The sequence below is a fragment of the Uloborus diversus genome, chromosome 4, assembly GCF_026930045.1.
Source record: "Uloborus diversus isolate 005 chromosome 4, Udiv.v.3.1, whole genome shotgun sequence".
Taxonomy (NCBI): domain Eukaryota; kingdom Metazoa; phylum Arthropoda; class Arachnida; order Araneae; family Uloboridae; genus Uloborus; species Uloborus diversus.
This window is the reverse complement of record NC_072734.1, coordinates 55,254,673-55,267,224: the sequence shown is the minus strand read 5'-3', so window position 1 is coordinate 55,267,224 and position 12,552 is coordinate 55,254,673. Positions and strand designations below refer to the sequence as shown.

The 12,552-nt window shown below is 34.8% G+C and overlaps 1 protein-coding gene across 1 annotated transcript in view; it reads left to right on the top strand.

Annotated features, from left to right (window-relative positions):
* LOC129219651 (C2 domain-containing protein 5-like) overlaps nt 1-9,293 on the top strand; it is a 155,925-nt gene extending 146,632 nt beyond the window's left edge. Inside the window, exons 29-32 of the mRNA XM_054853925.1 lie at nt 2,303-2,428; nt 7,223-7,369; nt 7,611-7,697; nt 8,882-9,293. Coding sequence (XP_054709900.1) covers nt 2,303-2,428; nt 7,223-7,369; nt 7,611-7,697; nt 8,882-8,902 — 381 coding nt within the window. The 3' untranslated portion in view covers nt 8,903-9,293. The remainder of the gene's footprint in view (nt 1-2,302; nt 2,429-7,222; nt 7,370-7,610; nt 7,698-8,881) is intronic.
* Nucleotides 9,294-12,552: the final 3,259 nt, after the last annotated feature.

Below are 12,552 nucleotides of genomic sequence, written 5' to 3'. Positions count from 1 at the left end.
GTTAGAGCAAAATTCAAATGGTTTGTCCCCAGGTGAAAGTAATTTTATTTTTATAGTGCTTATCTTGTGATGTGATCTGAGCATTACCTTGTTCTTCCAGTACAAAGAGTCAGTTTGTGTTTCTGTTCAGTAAAATAGGACTATTTCTTGCATATATAATTTTTAAATTTAGTCTTAACTTTTTGCTTGAAAAATGTAAACAGTAATTTTTTTTTTCGTTAAAATACCCTGGAAAACGAGATTCTCATGCTTGTGGTTGGAAAAAGCAGACAAAAATGGATGCAAGAACAGCACATTGTGCCGTGCCGAAAAGGATGAATTTTAAGCATTTTGTTCTGTTAGTACATTATCATTCCAATATTGATAATAAAGGATTTTCAGTTTCTATCTCATGCTGATGTGGCGAGACATAAGAGGTTAGAAATGAAAAATCAAGCTGTGTTTTAAATTTCTTGTTCTTCGTCTCATACTGAAAATAAATTGGTTGTGATGAAGCAATCCAAAGCTTTTGTGCCAAATTCACTCCAAGATAAAATTTTGAAAGCAGAGGTTTTCTCAGTTTTAGTTGCCGTAAAAAACAATTATTCATTTGCATCTTTAAATGATTTATCTGTAATTTACAGGAATATTTTTGATGGTTCCAAGATGGCAAAAAGTATCAAATTATCTGATAAAAGTTAAGTACATTATAAATTTTGGACTTTCACCCTACTTTAAATCCCTCCTTATTAAGGATATTTCTTTATCATTCTTTGTAATTCACTTTGATGAAACAACAACAAGGCAAGTTAAGAAGCAATAGGACATACATTTTTCCTACTGGTATATATTTCTACTTCTGAATGTGTCACTGTGTTAAAGAATAAAAGATTGAATGCAATCTATTGAGTTCTCAAAATCGAATTTCAAACGTTTTATCAACCACAATGAAAATTAAGCTTATAAATTACCTTTAAATTAAAAAAAAACTTGATTTTTGTTGTCCTAAAATTTTATTAAAATTGTGTCCTAAAATTTTTGAAATCACCACTTCGACACCTGCTGTACATTGGAGTCTGCGAAACGCCTTACCTTTCTTGTGCCTTTGAACATTGACGTCTCACTGATTTAACAATAACTTTAACCCTATAGCATACGAGAGACGTGTCTTTCACTTGTCGTGGTACACTAATCTGACGTTGTTATTATTTTCACAGTAACTTTAACCCCTTTACATGCATTGGCGTCAGGGAGACGTCTTTCCTTTCATGTGCCATTGTAGATTGACGTCTCTATGACTTAACAGTAATTGTAACACATTGACATGCATTGGCGTGTGGTAGACGTCTCTCCTTTAATATACCATTGTAAATTGACCTCTGAATGATTTAACAAGAATTTTAACGGTTGCATATACAGTGACATGTGAGATGACGTGAGAGACACGTCAGGGTCGCCATGAATCAAAAATTTTGGAAGTGTGGAAATTCTCAATTTGCCGAATGAAAGTCAAACTTCGCCGACTGATAAAATACGGTTAAGCACACATAAGTACACCTAATGAAAAGGGACATTGGGGCGTTTAACAATTGCAATATTGAAATTATATCTCCAAATTTGCCTAATCGTTAGCGAAGATTTGCCGAATAGGAAAACTTTTGGGAGGTCACAGTAACCTCCCATCGGGATGCCCTGAATAAGTTTTCCATTCAGATGTTATTCTATACTGACGTCTTCTTCATTTCACAATAACTTTGACTCTTTGACATTCATTGCGACTGGGACATGCCTTTCCTTTCCTATGCTATTGCAGATTAACCTCTCTCGGACAGGACAATAATTTTAAACATTGGCATTACATTGGCGATTGGGAGACACGTCTTTCCTTTCATGTGCCTTTCTAGTCTGAATCTCCATGATTTTACAGTAACGTTACCCACTTGATATACATTGGGGACTGGGATCTGGGAGACGTGTTTCCATTCATGCTCCGTTGTTGACTGACGTCTCCTGGAGGAAGTCATTTATTTCCTGAATGATGAAGAACTGCACCTCGTCGAAGGGCCACAACCATTTATTTGAAGCATAGACTGACACCTGGGAGACGTCATTTATTTCATGCTCCGCTGTAGATGTAGATATCCCCATGATATCATTTAGTTGGTGCTATTGTGAACTTTGATAATCCCTTCCCGAGACGTGATTTGCTTCACTCGACGTTACAAACTTCGATGTCTCGTGACGTTGTTCTTCCAAGTGTACTGTGACAAACTTTTTGGAAGAAGTGTGTGCGAGATGCTCAAGTAATTATAACCTTTTCCAGCTGTCTCTGGGGGAGCATAACGGCGTGGACATAACGCCCCTGAGCTACATCCCCGGCAAAAAGATCGACCAGTACCTGGGAGACCTGGACTTCTTCTTTATCCGGGAGAGCAACAGCATCAGAGAGGTGAGTACGCATCTCCGATCGATTTCTTCTCTTCCTATAAAATTTTTAGCGGTTTGATGCAGAATTCACATCGTAGGCAACGGCGACGAGATCTTTGTCGCTTCTGGCGCTCGTCATTGGCTCTGCCACTATTTCTGTGGCATTAAAAAACCTATCGCTTTGTCGTTTTCAGAGCAAAAAAAAAAAAAAAAACAGTCAAATGGATTAAGTTATACTCTCATCTGTCGTAGATAGTAGAAAATTATTGTCGGAGAATTTAGAAATAAATGAGCAATAAGTGACAATTCTGCACCTCAGAGCCAGAAGGACGTAAGTCACATTAAGATAATTTTACAAGAGAGGGGAAACATTTTTTTCTGGCGCATGCAAAGGATGGGACGCGCACTCTTATAACCCTGGTAAAAAACTTAAAAGGATTTTTTTTTTTCAACAATTACTTTCACACTGTAAAAAAAATTCGGAAACGTTTCTGAGTATATCGTGCAGCTGCGGTTCATGAAATTTTCAAAAACGTTTCTGAGTATTTCGGAATTCTCTTTCTGTAATGTCCGGAAACGTGTCTGAGTATTTCGGAATCCTCTTTCTATAATGTCCAGAAACGTGTCTGAGTATTTCGGAATTCTCTTTCTATAATTTCCAGAAATGTTTCTGAGTATTTTGGAATCCTCTTTCTGTAATTTTCAGAAACGTTTCTGAGTATTTCGGAATCCTCTTTCCGTAATTTCCAGAAATGTTTCTGAGTATTCTGTGCAGCTGTGGTTCATGAAAGTTTCGAAAACGTTTCCGAGTATTTCGTAATTCTCCAAACAATTTTCAAAAACGTTTCTGAGAATTTCGGAATCCTTTTTCCGTGATTTTTTCTAAAAAATAATTCTTTTATAATAGTATTGCATGCCATATCAGTTTCAATTCTTTCATATCTGAGAGCAATGAAACAAGCAATTTTAGAATCATTCGTGGATTTTTTTTTCTGAATTTCGAATGACAAATAGCATGGTTAACAGCATAACATATGTACAGTTATAAATTTTTGAAAATTTATGAAATAATATAGTAGTTTCATTCATAATCACAAAATCGTCGGGGGAGGGAAGGGAGTACTTTCTCAAAAGTGGCATTGTTTGTTAAACAATATTAAACTTCAGTTTTTCTCTCAATATTTTCAAGACAAAATTATCAACATATTGCATTTTTAATGCAGAACTTAAAAACATATCTTGTATCAAACTTGATAGCTTTTATTTTCGGATAAAATTTGACAGAACTTACCTACACTTTGCGTTCCGAAATTCGTTCACGTCAAGTCAATTTCTTTGACGAACAAAGTGTACCGAAAAGTACCAACAGAGAAATTGATGAATTTAAATATGACACCAAAGTCCCCCTGCTGGAACCATTCGGGTTTATTCCTCTGTTCTTGCCCTTTTCCAGTTTATCACAAATATAGATACTTAATCAAAATAGGTTACTGATTTAGAGTGTGCGCAAAATGCATTATATATTTTATTTATTAAAACGTTGAACTCTATTACATGATTATTCCATTTCATATATACGAGAGTTCCCCCCCCCCACACCATAAGAGTGATGGTGCACCCATAAAATGATATAAAGCGCCCCCCACCTTAAAAAAAGCAACCCCTTGAAAATGTCAATGGCACAGTCTGCGTGGTGAACGCCCCTCGTCTTCTCACCATATGTGCATTGCATATTAATAAATAGTATTTAAAAACTGATCACTTTTGATGACATGAAATAATATTACTTTTTATTTCAGCATGTAAATGCAGCTGTTCCATTTTTGCCGCTGACTCATTCCTCCTGACTGTCCTACATTAAACTAGTATATCCACGAAGGAAATGTTATTTTCGGAACTAATGTCAAGGAATTTTTTTATTGTTAACCACATTTAACAAAATGAATAAGCAGATGAATTAATTTCATAACTATGTTCTTACTAATAGATAACATGGTCATTTTCTAATGGTATAAATATCTTTAAATGAATGAATAAATTATAATAAAAAAAGATAAATTATACCGGCACATTTTTTGTGAAGCATATTACAATACTGGAAAATATTTGCATTACCATATTTCTAATGAATTAAACAATTGATTTTTTTTTTCTTTTTGAACCAAAATGTATGTACATCCAAGTATTTCGAAATAACTTTTCTGTGATTGCTTCTCAAATATAAATCTTACTTCTTTTGCGTAATTGATCAGTTTCAGTTGGTTACAACAAATAGTACACCGCGCACATAGGTATGTAGGATAACTTTAAATTAATTCGATAAACCCAAAAACAGTTACAATTGGAGCCTCATCAAATGCAAATCAACAAAAATATAAATGTATAGAACAACATGTTTTAAAATATTCATTAATACTTACAAGTGAACATGAGCGGAAGAAAATCTAAGTACCTCCATTACAACTGAATAATTAATCCAAAGGGTTTCGTTTCATTAAGTATAAACACGGGTGTTGAAACTATTCACGCTTGAACACACAATATATATCTAATTATGGTCGCATTGGAAATTGTAAAGAAGCAAATGGTTATTAACTAACTTAATAGCTGCGTACATCGTCTAAAAAATCAAGGGCAGTCCAAAATGCAAAGGCGTAAAATTAGTTTCGACACATTTTACTACTCTCTAGACATGAAATAACAAGCGATCCAATGCTAAACAGTTGCTGACTGCAGCAACCATAGATAAGAAAAAAAGAAGTTCTCGTTATTTCCGACTCATTGGCGCCTGTGTTGGAAGGATGAAATAGGTTTCGAAGCGTTGCGTCATCACTTCCGCTTCTAGATATCTTGAAATAACAAAAAGCTTTCTGAATATTGAGGAGTTCGCTATTGGATGAAGGATTCCTACTATTTCGGAAACGTTTCCGATATATCCAGAAACGTTTCCGAAATTTGTTACAGTGCACATAGCTCGATTCGGAGTAATCTTTTACATACAGTGCACTAATGAACAGAAAATCCTAATTTTTGGACTTGCGTCTTTCCGACTCTGAGGTACAAAATTTACCAATTCATGTGTAAAATCTTCACACAAAGTGGGATACGCAATTCTAAAGCTTGAATACACCTCCTGCGGCGATTTAAGAAATTAACCAAAGAGGTGAAATTAGCCGAAGAAATTTGAAAATCATACAAATGAAAAATCCCATAAAAACGAAGAAAACTACTATCATTTATTGAGCTTAAAATAAAGTTATGAGTTATTGAATATGTTTGCTTTACCTCTTTCAACAGCCGTTACTAAAAGACTGCCTGCAGTGCCTCTTATATTCTAAATTAAGGGGTCTAAGGACCTTTAATCTTCAAAATTTTCGATTTTCTGGAAAAAATATATGTTATGCATAATTTTATTCTGAACAATTTGATACCTTATTTATTACCATACGCCAAAAACTTTTTGAGTTATTGCAAAAATGCGTAAACTTTCCCCGTAGAGATTTATGTTAACAGCAGCTGTTTAAGTCTCTTTTTCTCAGGTGCCGATTTCTTCGGTTTTCCCGTTTTGCGCGCATGATATCTCAGAAAGTTTCTTATATATTTCCGTAAAACTTTTCATGCATGTTTGTCTGATACATCTTAATGTTCTGAACCTAAATTTCAACTAAAAATTAAAGTTACTATTTAAAAATAAATATTTTTTTTCCCAAAATTTTGGAAATTTTCGATATTAACTTACCAAATTTCAAAACAATAAATAAATAATTTTAAAAAAATAAATAATTTTAGGTTCAGGTCATAAATATAAACCAAATAAACATACATTAAAAGTTTTACGGACATAATATAAGAAACTTTCTGAGATATCATGCGCGCAAAACGAGAAAACCGAAGAAACCGGCACCTGAGAAAAAGAGGCTTAAACAGCTACTGTTAACATAAATCTCTATGGGGAAAGTTTAGGCATTTTTACAATAACTCAAAAAGTTTTTGGCGTATAGTAATAAATAAGGTATCAAATTGTTCAGAATTAAACTATGCATAACATATATTTTTTCCAGAAAATCGAAAATTTTGAAGTTTAAAGGTCCTTAAACCCCTTAAATAAGTTTAGGTATCAAACGATAATTTTTTACAAAGCGGGGAAAGTAACATATGAGGACTAATTTATCAAAAAGGGCACATATCCATTTTCTAAGAATGTTCAGGAGGTGAAAAAAACGAATTAAACTCACAGCAAAATAGTTTTATATTTTCTGTGCATATAGTTGAGCACAAAGGTGTAGCAAATTATATCCTAGAGTAAGAAATTTTCATGTAAAAAAATCAGGAAAATATCACCATTTTAATTTTGGATATGTGCCGTTTTGTTTGAAAAACGTGATGACGTGCCCTTTTGAAAGAGAACCTGAGTGTTCATAGCTCCAACTTCACCAAAACTTTAGTGCATTAACACCTCATGTCCTCATATCGAAATACTTGGACCTAAAATTAGTGGATCAAGTGTTCATGAGCGTAACTAATGATTTAAAGCTTTGATCATCATAAATTTATGAACTTCATTCCTGGGATTGGAAAGTAAAAATTTTTCTTAGCTTTATACTTCATTAGTATTCATGATTATGCTCTTTCGTAAAATGACGATGTAATAAAATAAAACAAAGGTAAAAGTAATAAAATCAAGAAGTTTACCCCTGAAATACCGATTAGAAAATTTTATTCTGAAGAAAAAATTGTAGGGAACGGATTTGTTACCTATTCCCGTCGTCATAGTCATAATAGAGCAGATTTTATGAGGGCCCGTGTCTTGTTTCAGAGTGGCGGGCTAAATGGCTTCATCCAGAGCTTCGTGGCAGAGACGCTGGCCATCGTTCGCGCCCACGTCTCGGCGCTGGGGGGCAACGCCATGGTGGCCTTCCACATGACTGAGTTCATTCTGCTGCATAACCCGCACAAGAACCAGGTATTGTGCTTTTTTGCTTCATTATAGCCTCCTATATTGAATATCTTCTGAAATGCTGGAGTGCATTGTTGGCACCGAAACAATTCCAAAAAGTTTTCCTTCCTATGACTGTATTTTTGTGCATGAGTCCCTGCCCCTACAATGTTAGTCTGTATCCACCCCTGCGCCAATGCACCGCTATTCACGTATCCTACATCTTACTTTTCTCGTTGCATGTTTGATTTCCATTTCCATCCCCCAGGGGCAGTGTTTGGTTAATGTCGCCGGGGACGCGGTGTCCGTCAACATCCCTCAGGCTCAGTCTTCTTCAGAAGCAGACGACGGAAAGGTAAGTTGGCAATAATACTGTTCTTCCTTGTTCTATCTGCCCCTAGAGATTCGATCTGTAAACCTTTAATAACTAGACATTGCAAGTGAGCAGAGTCAATGACACACAAATTACGTTACTTAACTGGATTTGAAGAGTATTAGGCTACTACTCGAAATTATAGATCTTCAATACGCCACCTTGTGGTTATTTAAGAAATTAGCTGAAGAGGTAAAACATTTCAATTTTGCTCGGAAGGCATATGTCTTATTTGACAGGTCGTATCCTATGTAAGTCGATCTGTCTTCGTTTTACCTTTTTCTGCCGTCATCATCCAGAGACTACAGCAGCTCCTATAGTTTATTTGAACCGCAAATAAAAATGAGCCGACGCATACAAGTAGATCCGATTCTTCGTTGAAGGAAAGCCAGCGACACCAGAGAAAATCTGACAAAATTAGTGAAAGTTGGATTGTGAGAGCAAACCTTTAATACCGACTCTATGGGAGCAGTGGATTACATTCGTGCATTTCGAAAAGTTTTTTCGAGTATTTTTAGCATAAAATATGACGGTTTGTTCAGCTTCAAACTATTCAAATACTTCTGAACGCGAATTGCGTTTAATTCAGATGTTGTGCAAGAAGAGCAGCATAGGAAAGCGCATGTTGCTTTTAATTAACAATTCGGTTCCATCGGTGAACGCTCACTGTGAAACATTTCCAAAATGCCGATATCATGCCAGAAAAGAAAACCGCGCAAACATGAACTCTGATCAAAATGGTAGATGCATCTATGCAGTGAGAAGAATCAGAGTAATCGTCATGCCATCCAACGGGAATTTTGTTAGCTTAGTTCTGAGGGATTTTTTCCCTCGCAACGTTTTCTCTACTGCTTTGTGATAACTAATGGTAAATTTTGTAACAACAAACGGTAAACTTTGTGTGGATATCAAAAACTCTTTCATTATCTACAACGATTCTATTGAACAATGTTATTACTCACAAATCAAATTTTTCTGCAAATCGTGCACTCTTCTATGGACTATTTCACCGAATTAAAACAACCTTTCCGAACACTGCGTTATTCAGTATGATACCAAACATGTTTGAAATTCTCTCAACTATAATGGAAATACCTCTATTTTTAACAACTTAAATTTTCGATCTTATATGAACGTGTTCTAACTCTAAACTTCTTTCATTTCAGGGAGTCTTCTCTTACATGTGAATGTGGAAACTAGTTCTTTTCCTTTCCATGACTTTTGAATCTCTTTCAGAACTGAATCTTCTGAATCTTTTAATTCCACTGCTTGTGGAATGGAGGTCCTTAAGATCTCTTCTGCCTGCTGGGAAGGAATGTACAGATGAGGTTTAAGATGTGATAACGTTTCGATAAATCAGCAAAGATCGGCATAGTTTTCTCATTCAAAATACATTTACCTATCTTTACCTAATATGAAAAGTGGCGTCTATAAACATTGAAAGAGACTTTCGTTTATTGGGCTAACATTTCACTAAAAAGTCCAAAATTGGGACCGAGGGGCTGTAATTTTTTTATGTTAATCCAGACATAGTCATGAGTCATCGGTTTTGTCATAATTGATGTTAATCATCTAATTTGCCGCGGTTTGTAAGAATCTCTGTTGTTATTGAAAAGGAGATGTTTCGGTTATGAAGACTTTGCACAGGAGCTGGCAAAATGCCATATTAGTCTATTCGGAACTTAGAGGCCCAGCCCTTAGGGAGAACCCGGCTTGAGATCAGAGGATAGGGGGAGGAGATCTGGCGATCAAACTGATAGGGTCAAACTGACAGCCTTGTCCCTCCGTGGCCCTGGTTTTGCAATGTTGTAGTAGAAAAAAAATGGGGGGGGGGGGGCGGCTCAACGTCTTACTTTTTTATTATAACTTAATAATTTTGCAACCTGTTTATTTCAATGTCTTTTGAATTTCAATAACTCATGTTCACATCAGCACTGTATCACGAAAACTATTGGGACACCTTCAAAAATTTACATTTTTACGGAGTTCTCAAGAAATAAGATACGTATTGTTACGTAACTTTTGTCACATAAAAAGGTATACTTTATTCGTCATTTTCCAATAAAAAATAAGATTTAGGGGACCAGCAACAAATTAAAATTAAAAGGGAAAAAAAGATTTTTGAGGTTCCTCAATTCTAAATAGCTTAGAATAAGGCTGTGCATTTCATAAAAAAAAGTTTAGTTGCTAAGTAGAATTACTAATTTTTATATTTTCGTGACGGTATCACTTGTATTCACAAGATATAAGCATTTCTTTCAAAAATGCAAGTCTTGTTTGAAGGTTTTTGGCCCATAACACGCAGACTTTTCCATCACCCCTTGCCAAACTTTCAGAAAATTTGAGAGCATATAAGAGAAACGTAATATTAAAATTTGAAGTTAAAATATTGGAAATTCGATGACATATGAACCTTTCAAGCAATTAATTTTTCATTGCTCATAAGCGAAATGTAGCAATTTATAACCTTCATAATTTAATACCTCAGTAAATCTCCCATTTCATTAGAAAATTCCAGTTCAATATCTTAAAAATTTAGAAAGAGTTTGGTGATCTAACGAGCCGAATTTCTATGATTTTTGGATAGGTGTTGAATCGTAAGGGAAAATTTGCAGCACTTGCTTGGAATTGTTCAATGTGATTCATGATAAAAAATAGATTATTTGCGTTATGGTCCATAACCAAATATGAGAAGCGGAATATTCTCTTCTTTTTTCTACCACAGGTACAAGTAAAACAAGTTGCCAAGCGCATAGCCGAAGTCTTTTCATAACCGAACGTTTCCCAATAATTGCACCGCATTTATTATTTGCTTTTTACTTAAAGTATTATTTAATCTTTTTAGTACTATTTACAAATGAGTTTAGATCTTTGGATATATGTTATTGTGATATTTATTCTAATTATTATTAGTATTCTTATTACTATTGTCTGTAAAATAAAAATTTGTGCGTTTATTTATGTATGCGCGTTAGAAGTTGCACTTCTTAACTTCAAGTTTTTTAATTGCACTTTCAGTTAAGATAAAGGTAAAATTTTAACATGCAAAAGCAATTCTTCATGTAATGTGCACAACGTCATGAAATTTGTTTCCGCCTAGAGGTAAGATCTAATAATACAGGATGATTCAAAGGAATGGTAGGGTTTCAAATGTGTAAATAATGAGTAAGAGTTAAAGTTGCACAAAAGCGAAAAAACGTTCTTAAACCGCTTTAAAGATGTTCTATGTTCTCTCCCCCTCTAAAGATGTTCTATGTTCCCACCTCCTGGCATCTGAATGATATGACACCTGTACTCAAGCTTCTGCATACACATTGTTGCATGTACATAGTCGCAGAAGCAACCTCTGCAATGATCCATTTTTTTCTGTTTGTCAATTGTCAGGTTCTTCAGGTGAGGGGGCATAAGCCTAGTATCTTTTAAATATTGCCACAAGAAAAGAATCACTTGAGGTTATGTCTGGTGACCTAGAGGAGCCAATTACAAAGTGCTAAATCGCTTCTCCTTTGATTGGCATTTTGTCAAACTGAATAATAGGTAACCAGTGGGACACATGCGGTAACATGCAGAGACATCCGACCGTAGCCAATTGAAACTTTAGATCTCGCTGCTTCAGGTCTATTATTCCCAAATCGGTAACCTTACAAAACACCACCATTATTTTCTGAATCTACCTGCATAGTTGAACACACCTAATGACAAGCGAGAAGGGATTGTGATATTTGCTCTTTAAAATCTAGTATCTAGTGTTCGTAAAAAACAGAGTTTCATATAAACAACTTTTTTTTGCAAGAGGCCACGAAAAAATCCGGAAACTACTGATTGGCTGCTTTATAGCTTGTTTTGAATTCCCTAATTTTTGTTTTATTTAGAAATCAGATTTAGACAGCACTCGAGTGATTAAAAACATTCAAACGTGAATTTAGAGCTTCTGGGGAACAAAATTAGTTCACATGCGTCGGATGGGGGAAAAAAAACATGGCCAACGCATTTGCATCAGTTGGCCAATCAGGGGACTCAAAACAATTACAAGATCCCTAGCTATTTAAAGGTTAATTATATGCGAACGGGTTCGTGCATTTTTGCATTGTTTAATTTTTATTTCTCTACAGTTTCAAAGAAGTTGTTTAATTTGCTTTAAACTGTCTTAGTCTCTCATTCTTGTTTTGTTGTTTTTCGAGGGACTCTCAGCTGTGTTTCTAATCTAGTCAATATTCAAATACTCGATGATTATGCTAAAGTCATGTGTTTAAGATGAGTAAGTTAAAACCCGCTATATGCAGTATTTTTGGCTTATAGTGGTGTCCAACTTTCAGTATTTTTCAATCGCTAATTCTTTTTTGCATATTTGTGGTATTTCAAAATTCTGATTTATGTGAGAAGGTTATTTCTGCATTATGGAAGTTATTTCACAGCGAAACTTGTTTGTTTATTTCTGTTATTGTTCTCTCTGAAGTGTACTGTGGCCATGTCCTGGAAAAGGCCTTGTCTTTTAATTTTGTTTTTTCGCAAATCGAACCCTGTAATTGGAAAAACTCAGCTCTTAATATAATGTTTGAACTAAACTACTTGAAGCTGAAATGTCAATTAACACAACTACCAAATGGTGAGAACTACTTGTTGTAGTGATAACTAATACACTGGACTGTATGTATTCAATTATAAAAACGGAGCATTTTTCATTTGAATTTCCGATGTATCTTTCAAAGTAATAAATTAGAGTCCTATACCCTGTATTAAATCTGTAAAAACCTGAAGTTTCTATTAGCTCTATTAAAAGCATACCATATTCTGTAATTCATAAAATCTGATTATTAGTTTAAGGAAAAAATAGAAC